Source organism: Cloeon dipterum, chromosome 2, assembly GCF_949628265.1.
Source record: "Cloeon dipterum chromosome 2, ieCloDipt1.1, whole genome shotgun sequence".
NCBI lineage: Eukaryota > Metazoa > Arthropoda > Insecta > Ephemeroptera > Baetidae > Cloeon > Cloeon dipterum.
This window is the reverse complement of record NC_088787.1, coordinates 7981200-8000079: the sequence shown is the minus strand read 5'-3', so window position 1 is coordinate 8000079 and position 18880 is coordinate 7981200. Positions and strand designations below refer to the sequence as shown.

Here is an 18880-nt window from a genome sequence, read left to right as displayed (position 1 = left end):
GGGATTTCGTTATTTACACTGAATTTATACAAGATTATCACTTATATTTGTTGAAAATTAAATATAGAGATCATTTTCCTGTCATGAAATTCATTTGACGAGCAATAAATTCAGCCAGCACACAGACGTCGCAGACATGCAAAAATCGTAATTTGAACTTGGCGCCAGTTTTGCTCGGTAGGTATCGGGAGGCATCGCTGGCTGAGGAGCAAACCGGAATGACGCATGCGCTGTTCCAGTCGGCCATTTTCGGTTTTCACTTCAGCCTTGTACGTGACACACACGCAACATGGGTAAGCATTTTCTTGATTTTCTTGAATTAAAACGCCTTTTCAAGCCGATTTAACGTCAGGACGGTTCGAATTATTTTGTCCCCGTCATTATTTCGATTAATCGCGTGGCTGCGCTCAATAATTCACGGATTAAGAGCGAAAATGTGTGTCGGCATTTGGGCGGCCACGTGTTATGCATGGGGAAGCGCGTCTGCCGCTATGTCACTTGTGGATATTAATAGTTTTTCGCATCTTCAGGCAAGCCCAGAGGTTTGAGAACGGCGAGGAAACACGTCAATCACCGCAGGGACCAACGATGGGCTGATAAAGATTACAAGAAGGCTCACTTGGGCACAAGGTGGAAGGCCAATCCCTTCGGAGGCGCTTCTCACGCAAAGGGAATCGTCTTGGAAAAAGTGTATGTACTGATAAAATAACTAATATTATGTTTTAATCATTTCTGCCAGGCAAAGCCCATAAATATGTATTTAATGCTGTAATTTACGAATGGGATTGATTTTATTGCTCAATTTCAGTGGTGTAGAAGCCAAGCAGCCCAACTCTGCCATCCGCAAGTGCGTTAGGGTACAGCTGATAAAAAATGGCAAGAAGATTACGGCCTTCGTGCCCAGGGATGGCTGCCTCAACTACATCGAGGAGAACGATGAGGTGATGGTGGCTGGATTCGGGCGTAAGGGCCACGCCGTCGGTGATATTCCCGGTATGTGTTTCCCACTTCCAGTATTATTTCTGCTATGGAATTTTTTTTAAATGATCCGCTTTTATTTTAGTGTGATTTTTTTACTTCTATAAATGATATTACATGTAAATTTAACCCTAGCTGACCATTTTTTCATCTACTTCTGACCGAAAGTGCCCCAAAATCCAATTGTTTTAACTTAACCGGCAACGCCCTCTTATTGAGCAAAGGAAATTAATTAAATTACTTCCGGGGTATATTTTTTCAAGTTGCAGATTTTTGGAAGGGTCTGTGTTTAACCTCATTAAAATTCACCAGTTTAAGTAGCGTAAAAAACCGCCTATATTCAGAAAGCTGATTAAATATCCAGTTTTATTCCTAACCTAAAAAGCAAATTTTTCTTAAATTTACTAATTTTGCACAAAATCCGTCTGAAAATTTCAACTGGCCCTTTGAGAACCTTTAATTTTTTCCTAATCAGGATTTTGCAGTGAAATTCACTCATTCCTCTTCCAAATTGCTAATTAAAAAAGTTCTAAGGCAGAGCTACTGTGGGTTTTGTCTAAAGACCCTACAAATCAGCTGTGTCTTGTCTTCAACTAAAAATTAACTTCCCCCCCCCCCCCCCGTAATCCATATAATCTGAAATATTTACACAAATATTTTAAAGAGTTAATTTTTTCCAACCATGACTAATTTTCCTATCGTCTTTTTCTCTGTTCGACAGGCGTCCGTTTCAAGGTGGTTAAGGTGGCTAACGTTTCGCTCTTGGCTTTGTACAAGGAGAAGAAGGAGCGACCTAGATCATAAGTTTACTCTAATGTTACTCTCCATCCAACACACAAACGGTCGGTCTGGCTCGCCTACTACAATTTCTCTCCTCTTCATCCACGGGATACTGGGTGAGAAAAGAAGTGGCTGGAGGACGCAAATCATTCCACACATTGAAATAGTGCATTCCAATTTGGACTCTCTGTCACTATGCATTCCGTAATAACCTTATGAGCTGGATTTGACATCATTGTTATCATTTCATTGTTTCCCAAGAGCTATGTAAATATTTAAAATTAAAATGAACCTTGAGATTTTAAAAGTTGACTTTATCTGTTAAAATTTTTCATGAAGCAATTAGTGCACAGATTTTGCGAATAGGTAGGCAATCAGGGATGAACTCTTTTGGCATAAACTAGAGGTGTCAGAAGCGTGAGTTAGAGGCGGCTGGTGGTTTAGCAGCAATTTCGGCTCGGCGATGTCAGTTAACGAAGAAAAAATGAGTAGAAATCACAGGTCGGAAGATACCATAACTTACAATGAAGCCCTTAAATTTTATATTGAGCTTGATCTAATTAGTCCCAGTTTCAGCCATTAAACTAAATTAATATGTCATAAATTTAAATCTAAAATTTGTGCTGACCAGAATTCCGGAAAAAAATAGTCAACATTTTTTAATTCGTCAAGCTGCTCGGTAAAACTTTAAATTATAAAATAATAACGTGCTTACAAGGCTTCTATTACAAAATTCCGCATCTTTAACACAGGGGTTAAAAATTCCTTTGCTTCAAAAGAGGAAATTTTTAAAATTATCATTCGATTTTAAGGCTCTATTTATTGCAATTATTAGTTTTTGTTTTAGGTGAGGGAGCGAAGAGGCGCGTCTGGCTCTTTCTTAAATAATATTTTATTTATTTTTTGAAGTCCCAATCTTCCGACGCTGCGTACAAAAATATGAGAAACTAAAATACAATTTGCCTACTTTACAGGGGCTCGCACAATAAAACGCCATTATTTTGAACTTCTTGCTCTGCTCTGCTCTGCCCGTATAATTAAAATGAATTCAACGCTTTGAATATTTTCGTGCGAAAAATGCAATAAATTTAAAAATTTTACAACAGTATACGGTGGTGCCATCTGTTGGCGGCTTCGAACACTATGTGCTTACGCAACTGGTGAATTGCCATTTTTACTTTCATGAGCCTATTTTTTTACAATAAAATACTTTGTTTCGGTATGTTTGGGCTTTTTTGTGACGTAACTTCTATATTCTTAAAATCAGCAATTTCTGTGTTAATCTGTTGAATCCATTAATACCATTAAAAGGAAAACAAATGGCGTCAATTATTGCGGAAAATTGTTAAATAAAGGAACTGTTAGGGTTAGTTGTGAGTTTAATTATTTTGAACACTTTATTACTATATGCAAGTAAACTGGGATTTTTTTTTAATTTGACGGCGTTTGCTTCAAGAAATAAAACTCGTTAGGTATTCAATTGCGATTAAAAGCCAGTTTCTGGGAGATTTATTGAAGTTAAATTCAATGTGACAAGAGAAATCAGAGAGATCAATCAATGTGTAATTGTATTTTTTAAATCTCGGTATAGTCCCATTTTTCATTCTATCTGGGAAAAATCGCGGAGAGCTCTTCATGATTTAAGATAATGGCCCAAAATATTATCCAGCGAAAATAAATAGAATAAAAAATATTATATCTAAATATAAAACAGCTCGGCCAAGCCCTCAGATTTTTTTTAAATTGTTAAAATTAAAAATAAATCTATTAATTTGTTAATCTTATCAAAAAAATTGTGCTAAACTAAAATTTTATCAGAGCCCCGCAATATTACCTTCACGAGTTAAATAAAATAAACAAAAACCAAAACAGTAGCCTTCTTTGGTTAGTTTTTTACTTCTTTTCGGGGTTAATAATCATATTCATAAATATTGTGGAATTTTTAATCGACTTTTCGCTAATTGTCAGGTTTAATTTACCTTGCCACCAGTTGGATGATTTAGGGAAGATTTGATAGAGACTGAAGATGAAGAAATAGGTCTCCAAAAACTTGCACTTATAAAAATCATAATTTATTTCCTTGAGGAAAATCAAAAGATTTAATTCTTGAAAATCAAGCGATCTAATTCGTCCCAGTTTCAGCCATTAAACTAAATTAATATGTCATAAATTTTAAACAAATTTGTGCTGACCAGAATTCCGGAAAAAATTATTATAAAATAGTTTAAAATTATTAAATTAAATCTGAATGTAATTCGTCAAGCTGCCCGGTAAAAATTCAAATTATAAAATAATAACGTGCTTACTAAGCTTCTATTACAAAATTCCGCATCTTTAACACAGGGGTTAAAAATTCCTTTGCTTCAAAAGAGGAAATTTTTAAAATTATCATTCGATTTTAAGGCTCTATTTATTGCAATTATTAGTTTTTGTTTTAGGTGAGGGAGCGAAGAGGAGCGTCGGGCTCTTTCTTAAATAATATTTTATTTATTTCTTGAAGTCCCAATCTTCCGACGCTGCGTACAAAAATATTTAGAAACTAAAATACAATTTGCCTACTTTACAGGGGCTCGCACAATAAAACGCCATGATTTTGAACTTCTGTCTCTTCGCTCTTTTTCCATTGCTCTGCTCTGCCCGTATAATTAAAATGAACTCAACGCGTTGAATATTTTCGTGTCTCCCTCCTTCGATACTCGTACCTGAGCAAGGAACACAGTTGCCAGCCGGTTTAGTTTTTGGTGCGTGCAAAAAATATTGAAGTTGTCGTTAGCCAGTGCGTCAAGGCAGGGCTGGCTGAACTGTGATTAATGATATCATGCAGATTTTTACATCATCACATTCCTTTGATCATTGCTTCTTGTCCTGTTATTTTTATTTTACTAAACAAGGGGATCGCTATAAATTGATGGGTGTAAGTGGCTAATTGTAAAGTAAAGAATAGAAATAATAAAATTAAATAATATGTGACATTCAAGCCAGGCTCTCAATTTTAATGCAAAGAATTTAGATTGAAACGAAGACAATCCCGTTGAATCTTGCTTAAAAAGAACAATGCGCAAAACTGAGAGACAATTAATAAGTTAGAAAGGAGACAATGGATTGAACTTAAGGTCAGACTGTTTATACATTCAAAATAAATTTGTATCTCAAATAAATGTTGCATATTATTATACATAACCTGACAGCTGTTTTTTCGGCCTTTTTTAGTATATGTCACTAGTTCTTGTCTTGAGATTTCCCAATCGTTTGAAGTTTGAACAAGCAATACAAATTTAGACCCTGAGCAAGGACATTTTTTATTTTAGCACATTGTGGACAAAACTTTCGCCAGTGAGCAGCACTGCATTTGGCTCTTGGATTTATTTACCCTTTTATTTTGTGATAAGAGCAAACAAATCTGAAAATCAGAACTAACAAAATAATTGTGTCTTCGATTAATTCGGAAATGTAAAATTTCCGTGACCAATTAAATGGACGCGGTGCATATGCAGTATGGATGAGGGATGAGCTTTTAAATATGTTTTTCCTGACCAGATTTGAACAAAAAAATGAACATAATTATAATCTCGCATTTTCCAAAGGTTTTTAAGTACTTGTTTCGCACACAAAACATTTATTAAACTAACTCGGTTTTTAAAGTTGAAAATATGCTTTAATCATTATATCTAGAGTTTTTTTTTATTTTTTTTTCTCAACAAATTTTCCGTTTTCATTTTTTTCTGCAGTAGTTATAGAGGTTTAAAGATGATTTTTATTTTGTTAACCCGTGTGTTAACCTAAGAATGTTGTTTGTATATTACGCAAAAGAGATTAAAATATGCTGGAAATGCAATAATTACTTAAAATTTCTCAGAAATCAAAATCACCTTCCAACAAAGAAAAAACCATTATTGCTAAATTTTCACAATTTTTCTTATGAAAAGATGTAGTTTAGAACTATCAAAATTATGTTTTAACAAATTCTCGGTGTTTTCATCCCTCCAATCATGTTAAAAAACAAAAATATATAAATAAAAGTCAGCAGTACAAATATGATCTAAATATAAAAATCACTTTAAAATTTTTGTGCACGTTTAAAGGTTTCGAAAATTATTTAAAATAAAACACTCTCTTATATAGTTCACCGAAGTTTTTAATAACTATTTTAGCTGTGTCTTTTGCAACTACAGAAATATATTTCAGGCAAGGAAATAGGAACCGGACTTTTGGATTTGTTCCTGATGATGCGACAGGACAAGAAAAATTTTACAGGAATAGACAAGGGCAAGACAGAATTTAGTTAATTAGGTTTTCCAATAACCTCAAACCGCGATTAAAAATATTTCCGGAGGACACACAATTCCGGATTTGTTTTTCCGGACAATACAGTGAGCAAGCACGTAAAAAAAACTTTCTGGAGTTAGTTCTCTCTACTTGCAACCCTGAGTGGAACAATGACGAACATAACCACCTTTTGTTTTATCCTAAATGAAGCAATGAGGAAAGGAAGGAAGGAAAACAGAATGAGATTCAGAAAAGACGCGCACAAAAACATAACCCTGAGCCGATCGGCCGGGCGGGCTGATAAAATCAACTTGGTGCAATTAATGAAAATACAACGTGAAAGAGGCAAAGCTTTTATACACAACATATATAAAGTATTGCCAAAATAATGAAGTCAGTAGGTATTCTGGGCACAGCGGCGAAAAAGCGGAGGCGCGGAAGTAGAGGCGGCGGCGGCGGCGGCGGGCGGCCTCTCGCGGATCCTATTTCCTTGCCGGACCGGAACTAGACAGCCTCCCAGCGGTGACTGGAACCGGACCTTGGCTGCATTTTTAGCAAAGAATGCTGCTTTTCGAAAGGATATATAAAGTCAGTCGGACCCGACTTATCCTGGCACATTTAAAAATTAATAAAAAAACTTTGGATCATTCAACGTTTTCAGTGTTTTGAATTTTTAACCAGTTTACAAGACATTTTTCTATATTGATGAAGCGCAAAAGAAGGATATATATGCTTGTTTAAATTTTTTGAATGGTGTACAATCGATTCAATTCCGTTATTAATAAAGTACATCCCGACCTCTTTTGTTTGTTTTTAAATTTCCCTTTACATGCACGAAGTAAATAATGTCAAAATTACATTGCAAATTTATACAAATTAATATGACTTTTTACTATTCACCATACTCCTCTGCACGTTCCTCTAGAGCGGTTTCCAAGAAGACAAGAAATTGAAACAGGAATTCATGCTAATAAATTTGGAGACATGATCAAATTGATTTTAAATAATGCTTTCAACGTCCCAAAATTTTCCACAAAAATCTTAGTACAAATATAAACTGATAACCCTGTAGTAGAATTTGTTACTATATTTATTAAGTGCTAAAAAACCATTCTGTAATATATAGATTGGAATTTAATTAAACGAATTAAATACATAAAATCAGAAGAAAAAAAAACAGTAATATAAGTTGACGGAAAAGGACAGGTGAAGAAAATCAAATTTTCGAACAGGAACAGGACAAGATATTGGTTTCCGGAAAAAGGACAGGACAAGACCAGAAAAACCTTTCTTGAACACGCTTTATCCCTCGGCCTCCTCCTCATCGCTTTAATCCGCATCATCCTCGGCTTTTTACACAAGACGAGAAACATCTTTTACCAATTATCACAAGACAAAAAATCAAAGATAAATCCCATAACAACATCTGATCAGCTTTTGTTATTGTTCGTGTTTGTGGGCGAGGTGATTGCGAGGAGGGGAGCGATGTTGCCAATGAACCGACTCGACTGGCTGAAAACGTTGCGCGGCAAAATTAAAACACCGCTCTGAATGGCATTAATTAACTTCAACTAATTGACTAATTAGCAAGTTTTGTGACTTAAGTGCGTAACAAGATCAATAAATATTAAGTTACTATCGCTTTTTTCTTCATATCATGACATTTCTGAGCGTTTTTAAGGAGGTGGAACGAGTTCGAAGGGGATCCACCTCGCTCGTTCTAAGTCGATTTACTGCCCAAATTTGGGTGAAAAAGTGGGGGGTTTGTTCTTAAATCATCATTTTATGAACAGTGACCAGTGACACCGACCACCGACATGCATGTGTTTAATCGCACCAACGGGCAGATTTCACTAGTTTAAGTTCGCCAATTCTCGGGGGAATCCCCTCGCCCGTTCTAGGAGGATCCCCCGGGAATCCACGGAGAATGGCACCTGGGGTATCTCGTAAAATCATATCCACCCGAAATAAAACCAAGGCATAAAAAAATAAATTTTGGTATTGGGTCTCGTATGTCTTCCATTTATTCCATGTCCTCTAATTAATAAAGAAACAAACTGTTGACCGTCTAAAATCGAAGAAAAAAATTTTGGGCCCCTTAAAACTATACGAATAAACAAAATCGGTCGACAGCCCGGTGGTCGGGATTTCCATGCGTAGAATGTTCGGAATTACCATCAAACATTCTCGCACCTTGGCCTTCCAAGTAACATGAAAAAATTCATTTTATCCTTCTTGCTTAACAGGGAGGTTGTGAAAAATATATACAATTAAAACTCCCTCTTGGTTTTTGAACTCGCCCAGGTGGGGCAGCAGGTCGTCGAATTCGACGGTGTTGGATGCTTGTGCCACCGCCGATGCCGCCCCCGCCTCGCCCTTAGCGGCGTTTTTCTGCTCTGTGGCCATCTTCGTTAGCGGTCGGAAAAACGAACCACAGAATCAGAGACTGCGGGAGAGAAGAGTGCTGGTGGTATTTCTCTGGGCGGACGGAACGCTGACACTCGAGCCGCGAACCCTCCGGCCGCCGCTTAAATATCTCGGAAGGAATCGGCGGTGGGGGCACGCACGCCGCCAGCCTCCACTCTCGCTTTTCTCCATTATTCTTTCATCTCCGCAGATCTCGCTGGCTGGCTTTCTGCTCAATGGACCAAACTGAAGGTCACTCGCCGCCGGGGGTGGAAAGCACGCGCAACTCGATTCAAATGTGATTTTTACCAAAATTTTTACACTATTTTACTCTGGAAAGGAATGGTACTGCTAGTAAAATTTGTAGAGATATATATTCTTGTTGCGCATAATCAATCATTTTTCAGGATTGAGATGAATCCTAAATTAATAAGTAGATCTCGTCGAAAATCTGTTGAGTGCTGTAATTTTTCTTTAGAAATTTTACAAAAATAAATCTTTCGTCAATAGCTCCTACGCCTGTTTTTATTATTAACAATTTTAGAGACTTCAATATATTTGTCAACAAAGGATTGATATGGGAAAATCCTGGAAATTCTTTGTTCCCAATGCATATAGACATCCTGTAAATATTTTAGAAAAGTCACTGCAAAGTTATAGTAGAATAGAATAAAACTATTTAAAAAATATAAAACGCTTTACACAATACAATATTTTTATATCTCTTTTTCCTGTATCATCAGGCTATAGAGTACTGTGTTAATTATTTAAATGAGGATTGGTGCAAAACCGCGAAAAATCTTTGTAACTGAATGCGTTTTTTTCCTTTGAGAATAAAGTGAAATCCAAAATCGATCTAGGAGATGACAGTTTTTTGCATTTAATGGCGGCAGAGTTAGCATGATTTTCAAATTCTTGGCACTGTCTCTCTACTTGAAATCTGATTTTTTTTCAAACAGAGTTTCTCCAACAAAAAAATGACGAGCAATATCGACGAGATAGAAATTTAAATCTGCCATACAAATCGAGGCTCAAAGTATGTTAATTTATGGAGAAATCGTCAAACTTTGATTATTTACTGTCTCCTCTTTTGTTTATTGCACATTATGTAGAATTTCATGCATTTAATTGTTAAAAAATCAAGGTGTTCTACATTTTTTGTAAGAGTTGTACTGGAAACTTCTGCATGTAGTGTCAGCTTTGGTTGCGCTTTTGGAATCGTCTGGGCACGAACGGAAATCCCGCGTGGCTAAAAGCGGATGGATAAGAGAGAAGATAATCTTCTGGCCGGGGAAATTTTCTAACTGTCCCGAAAATGCACCGCATCCATTTAATTGGCCACGGAAATTTTACATTTTCGAATGAATCGAAGGCACAATAATTACTTTGTTAGTTCTGATTTTCAGATTTGTATGCTCATCGCAAAATGGTAAATTAATCCAAGAGCTGCTCACTGGCGAAAGTTTTGTCCACAATGTGCTAAAAAAAGGTCCTTGCTCAGGGTCTAAATTTGTATTGCTTGTTCAAACTTCAAACGATTGGGAAATCTCAAGACAAGAACTAGTGACATATACTAAAAAAAGGCCGAAAAAACAGCTGTCAGGTTATGTATAATAATATGCAACATTTATTTGAGATACAAATTTATTTTGAATGTATAAACAGTCTGACCTTAAGTTCAATCCATTGTCTCCTTTCTAACTTATTAATTGTCTCTCAGTTTTGCGCATTGTTCTTTTTAAGCAAGATTCAACGGGATTGTCTTCGTTTCAATCTAAATTCTTTGCATTAAAATTGAGAGCCTGGCTTGAATGTCACATATTATTTAATTTTATTATTTCTATTCTTTACTTAAAAATTAGCCACTTAACACCCATCAATTTATAGCGATCCCCTTGTTTAGTAAAATAAAAATAACAGGACAAGAAGCAATGATCAAAGGAATGTGATGATGTAAAAATCTGCATGATATCATTAATCACAGTTCAGCCAGCCCTGCCTTGACGCACTGGCTAACGACAACTTCAATATTTTTTGCACGCACCAAAAACTAAACCGGCTGGCAACTGTGTTCCTTGCTCAGGTACGAGTATCGAAGGAGGGAGACACGAAAATATTCAACGCGTTGAGTTCATTTTAATTATACGGGCAGAGCAGAGCAATGGAAAAAAGAGCGAAGAGACAGAAGTTCAAAATCATGGCGTTTTATTGTGCGAGCCCCTGTAAAGTAGGCAAATTGTATTTTAGTTTCTAAATATTTTTGTACGCAGCGTCGGAAGATTGGGACTTCAAGAAATAAATAAAATATTATTTAAGAAAGAGCCCGACGCTCCTCTTCGCTCCCTCACCTAAAACAAAAACTAATAATTGCAATAAATAGAGCCTTAAAATCGAATGATAATTTTAAAAATTTCCTCTTTTGAAGCAAAGGAATTTTTAACCCCTGTGTTAAAGATGCGGAATTTTGTAATAGAAGCTTAGTAAGCACGTTATTATTTTATAATTTGAATTTTTACCGGGCAGCTTGACGAATTACATTCAGATTTAATTTAATAATTTTAAACTATTTTATAATAATTTTTTCCGGAATTCTGGTCAGCACAAATTTGTTTAAAATTTATGACATATTAATTTAGTTTAATGGCTGAAACTGGGACGAATTAGATCGCTTGATTTTCAAGAATTAAATCTTTTGATTTTCCTCAAGGAAATAAATTATGATTTTTATAAGTGCAAGTTTTTGGAGACCTATTTCTTCATCTTCAGTCTCTATCAAATCTTCCCTAAATCATCCAACTGGTGGCAAGGTAAATTAAACCTGACAATTAGCAAAGTCGATTAAAAATTCCACAATATTTATGAATATGATTATTAACCCCGAAAAGAAGTAAAAAACTAACCAAAGAAGGCTACTGTTTTGGTTTTTGTTTATTTTATTTAACTCGTGAAGGTAATATTGCGGGGCTCTGATAAAATTTTAGTTTAGCACAATTTTTTTGATAAGATTAACAAATTAATAGATTTATTTTTAATTTTAACAATTTAAAAAAAATCTGAGGGCTTGGCCGAGCTGTTTTATATTTAGATATAATATTTTTTATTCTATTTATTTTCGCTGGATAATATTTTGGGCCATTATCTTAAATCATGAAGAGCTCTCCGCGATTTTTCCCAGATAGAATGAAAAATGGGACTATACCGAGATTTAAAAAATACAATTACACATTGATTGATCTCTCTGATTTCTCTTGTCACATTGAATTTAACTTCAATAAATCTCCCAGAAACTGGCTTTTAATCGCAATTGAATACCTAACGAGTTTTATTTCTTGAAGCAAACGCCGTCAAATTAAAAAAAAATCCCAGTTTACTTGCATATAGTAATAAAGTGTTCAAAATAATTAAACTCACAACTAACCCTAACAGTTCCTTTATTTAACAATTTTCCGCAATAATTGACGCCATTTGTTTTCCTTTTAATGGTATTAATGGATTCAACAGATTAACACAGAAATTGCTGATTTTAAGAATATAGAAGTTACGTCACAAAAAAGCCCAAACATACCGAAACAAAGTATTTTATTGTAAAAAAATAGGCTCATGAAAGTAAAAATGGCAATTCACCAGTTGCGTAAGCACATAGTGTTCGAAGCCGCCAACAGATGGCACCACCGTATACTGTTGTAAAATTTTTAAATTTATTGCATTTTTCGCACGAAAATATTCAAAGCGTTGAATTCATTTTAATTATACGGGCAGAGCAGAGCAGAGCAAGAAGTTCAAAATAATGGCGTTTTATTGTGCGAGCCCCTGTAAAGTAGGCAAATTGTATTTTAGTTTCTCATATTTTTGTACGCAGCGTCGGAAGATTGGGACTTCAAAAAATAAATAAAATATTATTTAAGAAAGAGCCAGACGCGCCTCTTCGCTCCCTCACCTAAAACAAAAACTAATAATTGCAATAAATAGAGCCTTAAAATCGAATGATAATTTTAAAAATTTCCTCTTTTGAAGCAAAGGAATTTTTAACCCCTGTGTTAAAGATGCGGAATTTTGTAATAGAAGCCTTGTAAGCACGTTATTATTTTATAATTTAAAGTTTTACCGAGCAGCTTGACGAATTAAAAAATGTTGACTATTTTTTTCCGGAATTCTGGTCAGCACAAATTTTAGATTTAAATTTATGACATATTAATTTAGTTTAATGGCTGAAACTGGGACTAATTAGATCAAGCTCAATATAAAATTTAAGGGCTTCATTGTAAGTTATGGTATCTTCCGACCTGTGATTTCTACTCATTTTTTCTTCGTTAACTGACATCGCCGAGCCGAAATTGCTGCTAAACCACCAGCCGCCTCTAACTCACGCTTCTGACACCTCTAGTTTATGCCAAAAGAGTTCATCCCTGATTGCCTACCTATTCGCAAAATCTGTGCACTAATTGCTTCATGAAAAATTTTAACAGATAAAGTCAACTTTTAAAATCTCAAGGTTCATTTTAATTTTAAATATTTACATAGCTCTTGGGAAACAATGAAATGATAACAATGATGTCAAATCCAGCTCATAAGGTTATTACGGAATGCATAGTGACAGAGAGTCCAAATTGGAATGCACTATTTCAATGTGTGGAATGATTTGCGTCCTCCAGCCACTTCTTTTCTCACCCAGTATCCCGTGGATGAAGAGGAGAGAAATTGTAGTAGGCGAGCCAGACCGACCGTTTGTGTGTTGGATGGAGAGTAACATTAGAGTAAACTTATGATCTAGGTCGCTCCTTCTTCTCCTTGTACAAAGCCAAGAGCGAAACGTTAGCCACCTTAACCACCTTGAAACGGACGCCTGTCGAACAGAGAAAAAGACGATAGGAAAATTAGTCATGGTTGGAAAAAATTAACTCTTTAAAATATTTGTGTAAATATTTCAGATTATATGGATTACGGGGGGGGGGGGGGGGAAGTTAATTTTTAGTTGAAGACAAGACACAGCTGATTTGTAGGGTCTTTAGACAAAACCCACAGTAGCTCTGCCTTAGAACTTTTTTAATTAGCAATTTGGAAGAGGAATGAGTGAATTTCACTGCAAAATCCTGATTAGGAAAAAATTAAAGGTTCTCAAAGGGCCAGTTGAAATTTTCAGACGGATTTTGTGCAAAATTAGTAAATTTAAGAAAAATTTGCTTTTTAGGTTAGGAATAAAACTGGATATTTAATCAGCTTTCTGAATATAGGCGGTTTTTTACGCTACTTAAACTGGTGAATTTTAATGAGGTTAAACACAGACCCTTCCAAAAATCTGCAACTTGAAAAAATATACCCCGGAAGTAATTTAATTAATTTCTTTTGCTCAATAAGAGGGCGTTGCCGGTTAAGTTAAAACAATTGGATTTTGGGGCACTTTCGGTCAGAAGTAGATGAAAAAATGGTCAGCTAGGGTTAAATTTACATGTAATATCATTTATAGAAGTAAAAAAATCACACTAAAATAAAAGCGGATCATTTAAAAAAAATTCCATAGCAGAAATAATACTGGAAGTGGGAAACACATACCGGGAATATCACCGACGGCGTGGCCCTTACGCCCGAATCCAGCCACCATCACCTCATCGTTCTCCTCGATGTAGTTGAGGCAGCCATCCCTGGGCACGAAGGCCGTAATCTTCTTGCCATTTTTTATCAGCTGTACCCTAACGCACTTGCGGATGGCAGAGTTGGGCTGCTTGGCTTCTACACCACTGAAATTGAGCAATAAAATCAATCCCATTCGTAAATTACAGCATTAAATACATATTTATGGGCTTTGCCTGGCAGAAATGATTAAAACATAATATTAGTTATTTTATCAGTACATACACTTTTTCCAAGACGATTCCCTTTGCGTGAGAAGCGCCTCCGAAGGGATTGGCCTTCCACCTTGTGCCCAAGTGAGCCTTCTTGTAATCTTTATCAGCCCATCGTTGGTCCCTGCGGTGATTGACGTGTTTCCTCGCCGTTCTCAAACCTCTGGGCTTGCCTGAAGATGCGAAAAACTATTAATATCCACAAGTGACATAGCGGCAGACGCGCTTCCCCATGCATAACACGTGGCCGCCCAAATGCCGACACACATTTTCGCTCTTAATCCGTGAATTATTGAGCGCAGCCACGCGATTAATCGAAATAATGACGGGGACAAAATAATTCGAACCGTCCTGACGTTAAATCGGCTTGAAAAGGCGTTTTAATTCAAGAAAATCAAGAAAATGCTTACCCATGTTGCGTGTGTGTCACGTACAAGGCTGAAGTGAAAACCGAAAATGGCCGACTGGAATAGACATGGCCAAATAAAAATCGATTTTTAATATCGATATTTTTTCTGACGATATTTTTCGATGTTTTTTGTGGCTTAACATAGGTTATATAGGACGATATTTTAACATCGATATTTTTTCAGACGATATATATCGATTTATATCGATAGTCAAAAACAATTGGTGATGTCTAGACTGGAACAGCGCATGCGTCATTCCGGTTTGCTCCTCAGCCAGCGATGCCTCCCGATACCTACCGAGCAAAACTGGCGCCAAGTTCAAATTACGATTTTTGCATGTGTGTGTGTGTTCGGGAGACTTTTAAGGGTAATTGTCAATTTTACCGACTTTATTTCTCCATCCTGAATTTTACATATGTTGTTAGGGGTGTTTCATAATGTGTAACCTGAAATTTTGAGCAAAAAATTCGGGGACTTTTTTGGGAAATCACGATTTTCGAAAACGGAAATTTTCAGATAGTAAATCCGAAATATCAAGGTATCTTCAGTCCAGATTGGAATTTCGATGTGGTTTTTTTTACCTCCACACGTAACTTTTTCAGTAGAGCAAATTTGCCATTGGTCAAAAATTTGTAAGTCAAAGGTCAAGGTCACAAATTCGCGTGCAAAATGTTCAATTAAAAATATCGCAAAATACGCCCCCTCGGATTTTTTTCATGAAAACGTAAAAAATGTAGCCCTGAATGTGTAGAATCGAATGGTGAAGAGAAATCGATGGAGACTCTAACTGGGGGCGGATCACGGCACCGTTTTTTAGCTCGACCTTGAAACACTGTACAACGCTTGCCTTATGCCCAGCGTTGCCATTTTTTCTCAAGGTTGCGTTGCCGTGATCCGCCCCCAGATCGCGAAATATTGATTTAATCGATTTCCTGCGCTTGATTTTCAAGGTTTAAATCTTTTGATTTTCCTCAAGGAAAAAAATTACGATTTTTATAAGTGCAACTTTTTGGAGACCTATTTCTTCATCTTCAGTCTCTATCAAATCTTCCCTAAATCATCCAACTGGTGGCAAGGTAAATTAAACCTGACAATTAGCGAAAAGTCGATTAAAACAATTCCACAATACATATTTATGAATGTGATTATTAACCCCCAAAAGAAGTAAAAAACTAACCAAAGAAGGCTACTGTTTTGGTTTTTGTTGATTTTATTTAACTCGTTAGTATTATAGGCCCGTGATATTGCGGGCCTCTGATAAAATTTTAGTTTAGCACATTTTTTTTCTTGATAAGATTAACAAATCGATTGATTTTTTTGTATTTTAAACATTTAAAAAAAATCTGAGGGCTTGGCCGAGCTGTTTTATTTAGTTTCAAAAATTTAGTTTATTATGGGCTGACAGGGCAACTCTGCCCCAAATCAGCACACATCCATAAAGTAATGATACAATTATGTAGGAACAACATTTGGAAGGAAGTAATAATTAATAGTAGCTTGAGAATATTGCTTCTTCAATTTTCTTCTTAAATGCACTTGAATTCTCGTTCATACACAAATTTGGTGAAAGACTATTCCAATGACGATAGCACTGCACTTGGAAGCATTGTTCAGGCACAGTAACATTTACACGCGGAGCCAGAAGCCTCAATCGATGAGCTCTGGACCTGCCTATCAAGTCAACATCGCGCATGGGGGTAACATAACATTTTAAATATTCAGGGCAATTATTGTACAAAATCTTATGTGTTTGTGTTAATACATGCAATTGACGTCTGTCTGTAATCTTTAAGATACGACACTTTTTATACAAAGATGACAAGTTTTGCCCGCGTTTGACGTCAAATATATATACCTCATGAGGTTGTTCTGTAAAACTTGCAGCTTATTCAGTTGCTCCGCGCTAAGGTTACAGAACACGATATCACCATAATCAAAATGGGGTAGCATTAGAGTTTTTACTAGTTTAATTCTTATTTTTTCTGGCGTGACATTTCGAAATTTTTCTACATTTTTAAGTGAACCATAAACTTTTTGAAATATTTTAGAAATTTGACCTACCCGCTTCAGATGCTTGTCAAAAACAACTCCTAAATTTTTTACTTTGTCACTATAGTCAAATTCAACACAGCCAGTTTCCACTTCATCACTGAATTGAATTTCAGTGTCGTTCATTTTAACTTTACTTAACTGCGCCAAGTTTATAATCTTTGAGTGCGATCTCTCAGAACCAACAACTAGCACCTGCGTCTTGCGCGGATTGAGCTTTAAACTGTGCTTTTCCGACCAGGCGACCACGTCGCACAAAATACTGTTCATAACCGCAATAGCGTGCTCCAACTCCTCAAGGCTTGCAATTAATATACAATTGAATATCATCTGCCTACATATGGTACTTACACCGATTTTGAAAGAGATACACTACGTCGTGGGTATAGACGGAAAACAAAAGCGGACCGAGCACCGACCCCTGAAGAACTCCGGCCTCGATGCGGAGCCACCTTGAGAATTTTCCGTCCTTGTCACGAATCGCGTTCTCTCTCACTTAGAAAGTTTTTTAAAAAATTTAAAACTGAATCAGAAAAATTTAGCTGCGTCAGCTTCCTGAGCAGCAGTGCGTGATCGACCAAATCAAACGCCTTTGAAAAATCAAGGAAAACCATAAGGGTTACCTCACCACGGAAATTAGAAATCCGCAAATCCTCAGAGATTTTCAAAAGCGCTGTGGTCGTGCTATGCTGCCTGCGGAAGCCGGACTGGAACTCGTCTATCACGTTATGTATATTTAAGTACGTAATCAGCTGGTCGTGGACGATTTTTTCAAGCACTTTAGACGCAGTGCACAGGACGCTAATAGGCCGAAAATCATTAAAAGCAACCGCGTGTCTAACTTAAGGTAGAGGCATTAAAATAGTTTTTTTCCACTCGGACGGGAAGTGACCTGTTTGTAAAGAAGCATTTACAATAATTGTTAACGATGGCAAAATTGAATCAGCTGTCAATTTAAGCATTTTGGTACAAATTGCGTCCACTTCAGCAGAGGAGACTATTCCGCGAAGTGCGTACTTTACCTCCAGTGGAATGACATGACTAAAATAAAATTTCTCACCACCCACGATTGCATGAGGCAGGCGAAAGTCCAAGTCAATACGACTCAGAACTTCCGCCCGCCGCCGCACCGTGAGCCCAACAACCAGCTCATCCACTGGAATAGGAAAATCCGCACCTCCCGTCTGTGGTGGCTCTGATTCTCTCTGACTCTCTCCCCCACTTTGTGCTAGTGCGCCCTGTGCTCTTGTGACTTCTCACCCCCACTTAAGATGGTGCTGAAAACCTCCAGAAGTTTCCCCCATCTCAAAATGTACTTTAATTAACAACATTAATTAGCTGACTAATTGTGTCCTCAATTCATCGATATTACAATTTACAATAAACTCTGACAATAAAGGCAAACCCAATTTCACCCATATTAGTAATGCACAGCAATAAATATGATTAAAATAAAACTCCACTTCGCGACGCACTTTATGGCCAGCCGTTTTGGCCAGTCTCTGTTCACTCAGTCTAATAAAGCAAGTAAGAAGTAAAGTTAAAAATCAGTAGTTGAGTGTTTTACTTCATACGACTACCGCTCCTACACGTCTTTCCTCTCATCAGCCCTAACTCACGCAATTTGCACCACATGTGCTTAGTTGAAGCAACCTCATTTAAGGACTGGAAAATTATTGACTTTTTGAAATTAAGCGTTTTTTGTTTAACCTTATTGCGGAGTGATTTATACTTATTAAATGACTCGAGACACTTGTTCTTCTCGGCTACCTTGCGCGCTTTGTCCCGCTCTCTCGCCAGCTCATCAATGTCTCTTTTTAATTTGGGTTTAAATTTTACCCATTTTACGATTTTCTTTGTGGGTGCGACTTCATCAAAAAGAGAAATTAATTTTTTTGAAAAAAATTTATTTAGAAATAATATTTTTTATTCTATTTATTTTCGCTGGATAATATTTTAGGCAATATATTATCTTAAATCGTGAAGAGCTCTCCGCGATTTTTTCCAGATAGAATAAAAAATGGGACTATACGAGAGATTTAAAAAATACAATTACACATTGATTGATCTCTCTGATTTCTCTTGTCACATTGAATTTAACTTTGACCGAATCCTGCCACCATCACTTCATCGTTTTCCTCAATGTATTAT

General features: G+C 36.4%; 2 protein-coding genes across 2 annotated transcripts; one reads left to right on the top strand and one right to left on the bottom strand.

Moving 5' to 3' along the window:
• The first annotated feature begins 150 nt into the window (after positions 1 to 150).
• Positions 151 to 2065, top strand: LOC135936040 (small ribosomal subunit protein uS12). The gene is made up of 4 exons (XM_065478722.1): positions 151 to 293; positions 531 to 690; positions 809 to 993; positions 1700 to 2065. The coding sequence occupies exons 1-4, from the start codon at positions 290 to 292 to the stop codon at positions 1780 to 1782; spliced, it is 432 nt and encodes a 143-aa protein (XP_065334794.1). The 5' UTR covers positions 151 to 289; the 3' UTR covers positions 1783 to 2065.
• A 10842-nt stretch (positions 2066 to 12907) lies between these two features.
• On the bottom strand, positions 12908 to 14724 carry LOC135937191 (small ribosomal subunit protein uS12). The gene is made up of 4 exons (XM_065480287.1): positions 14681 to 14724; positions 14284 to 14443; positions 13981 to 14165; positions 12908 to 13273 (listed from the first exon to the last, which is right to left on the bottom strand). The coding sequence occupies exons 1-4, from the start codon at positions 14682 to 14684 to the stop codon at positions 13191 to 13193; spliced, it is 432 nt and encodes a 143-aa protein (XP_065336359.1). The 5' UTR covers positions 14685 to 14724; the 3' UTR covers positions 12908 to 13190.
• Between the last annotated feature and the right edge of the window lie 4156 nt (positions 14725 to 18880).

Excerpts from the sequence above, each read along its gene's own strand:
- LOC135936040 (XM_065478722.1), top strand. Across the intron at positions 691-808 it reads GGAATCGTCTTGGAAAAAGT|TGGTGTAGAAGCCAAGCAGC; the intron begins GTATGTACTGAT and ends GCTCAATTTCAG. Across the intron at positions 994-1,699 it reads CGCCGTCGGTGATATTCCCG|GCGTCCGTTTCAAGGTGGTT; the intron begins GTATGTGTTTCC and ends TCTGTTCGACAG.
- LOC135937191 (XM_065480287.1), bottom strand. Across the intron at positions 14,166-14,283 it reads GGAATCGTCTTGGAAAAAGT|TGGTGTAGAAGCCAAGCAGC; the intron begins GTATGTACTGAT and ends GCTCAATTTCAG. Across the intron at positions 13,274-13,980 it reads CGCCGTCGGTGATATTCCCG|GCGTCCGTTTCAAGGTGGTT; the intron begins GTATGTGTTTCC and ends TCTGTTCGACAG.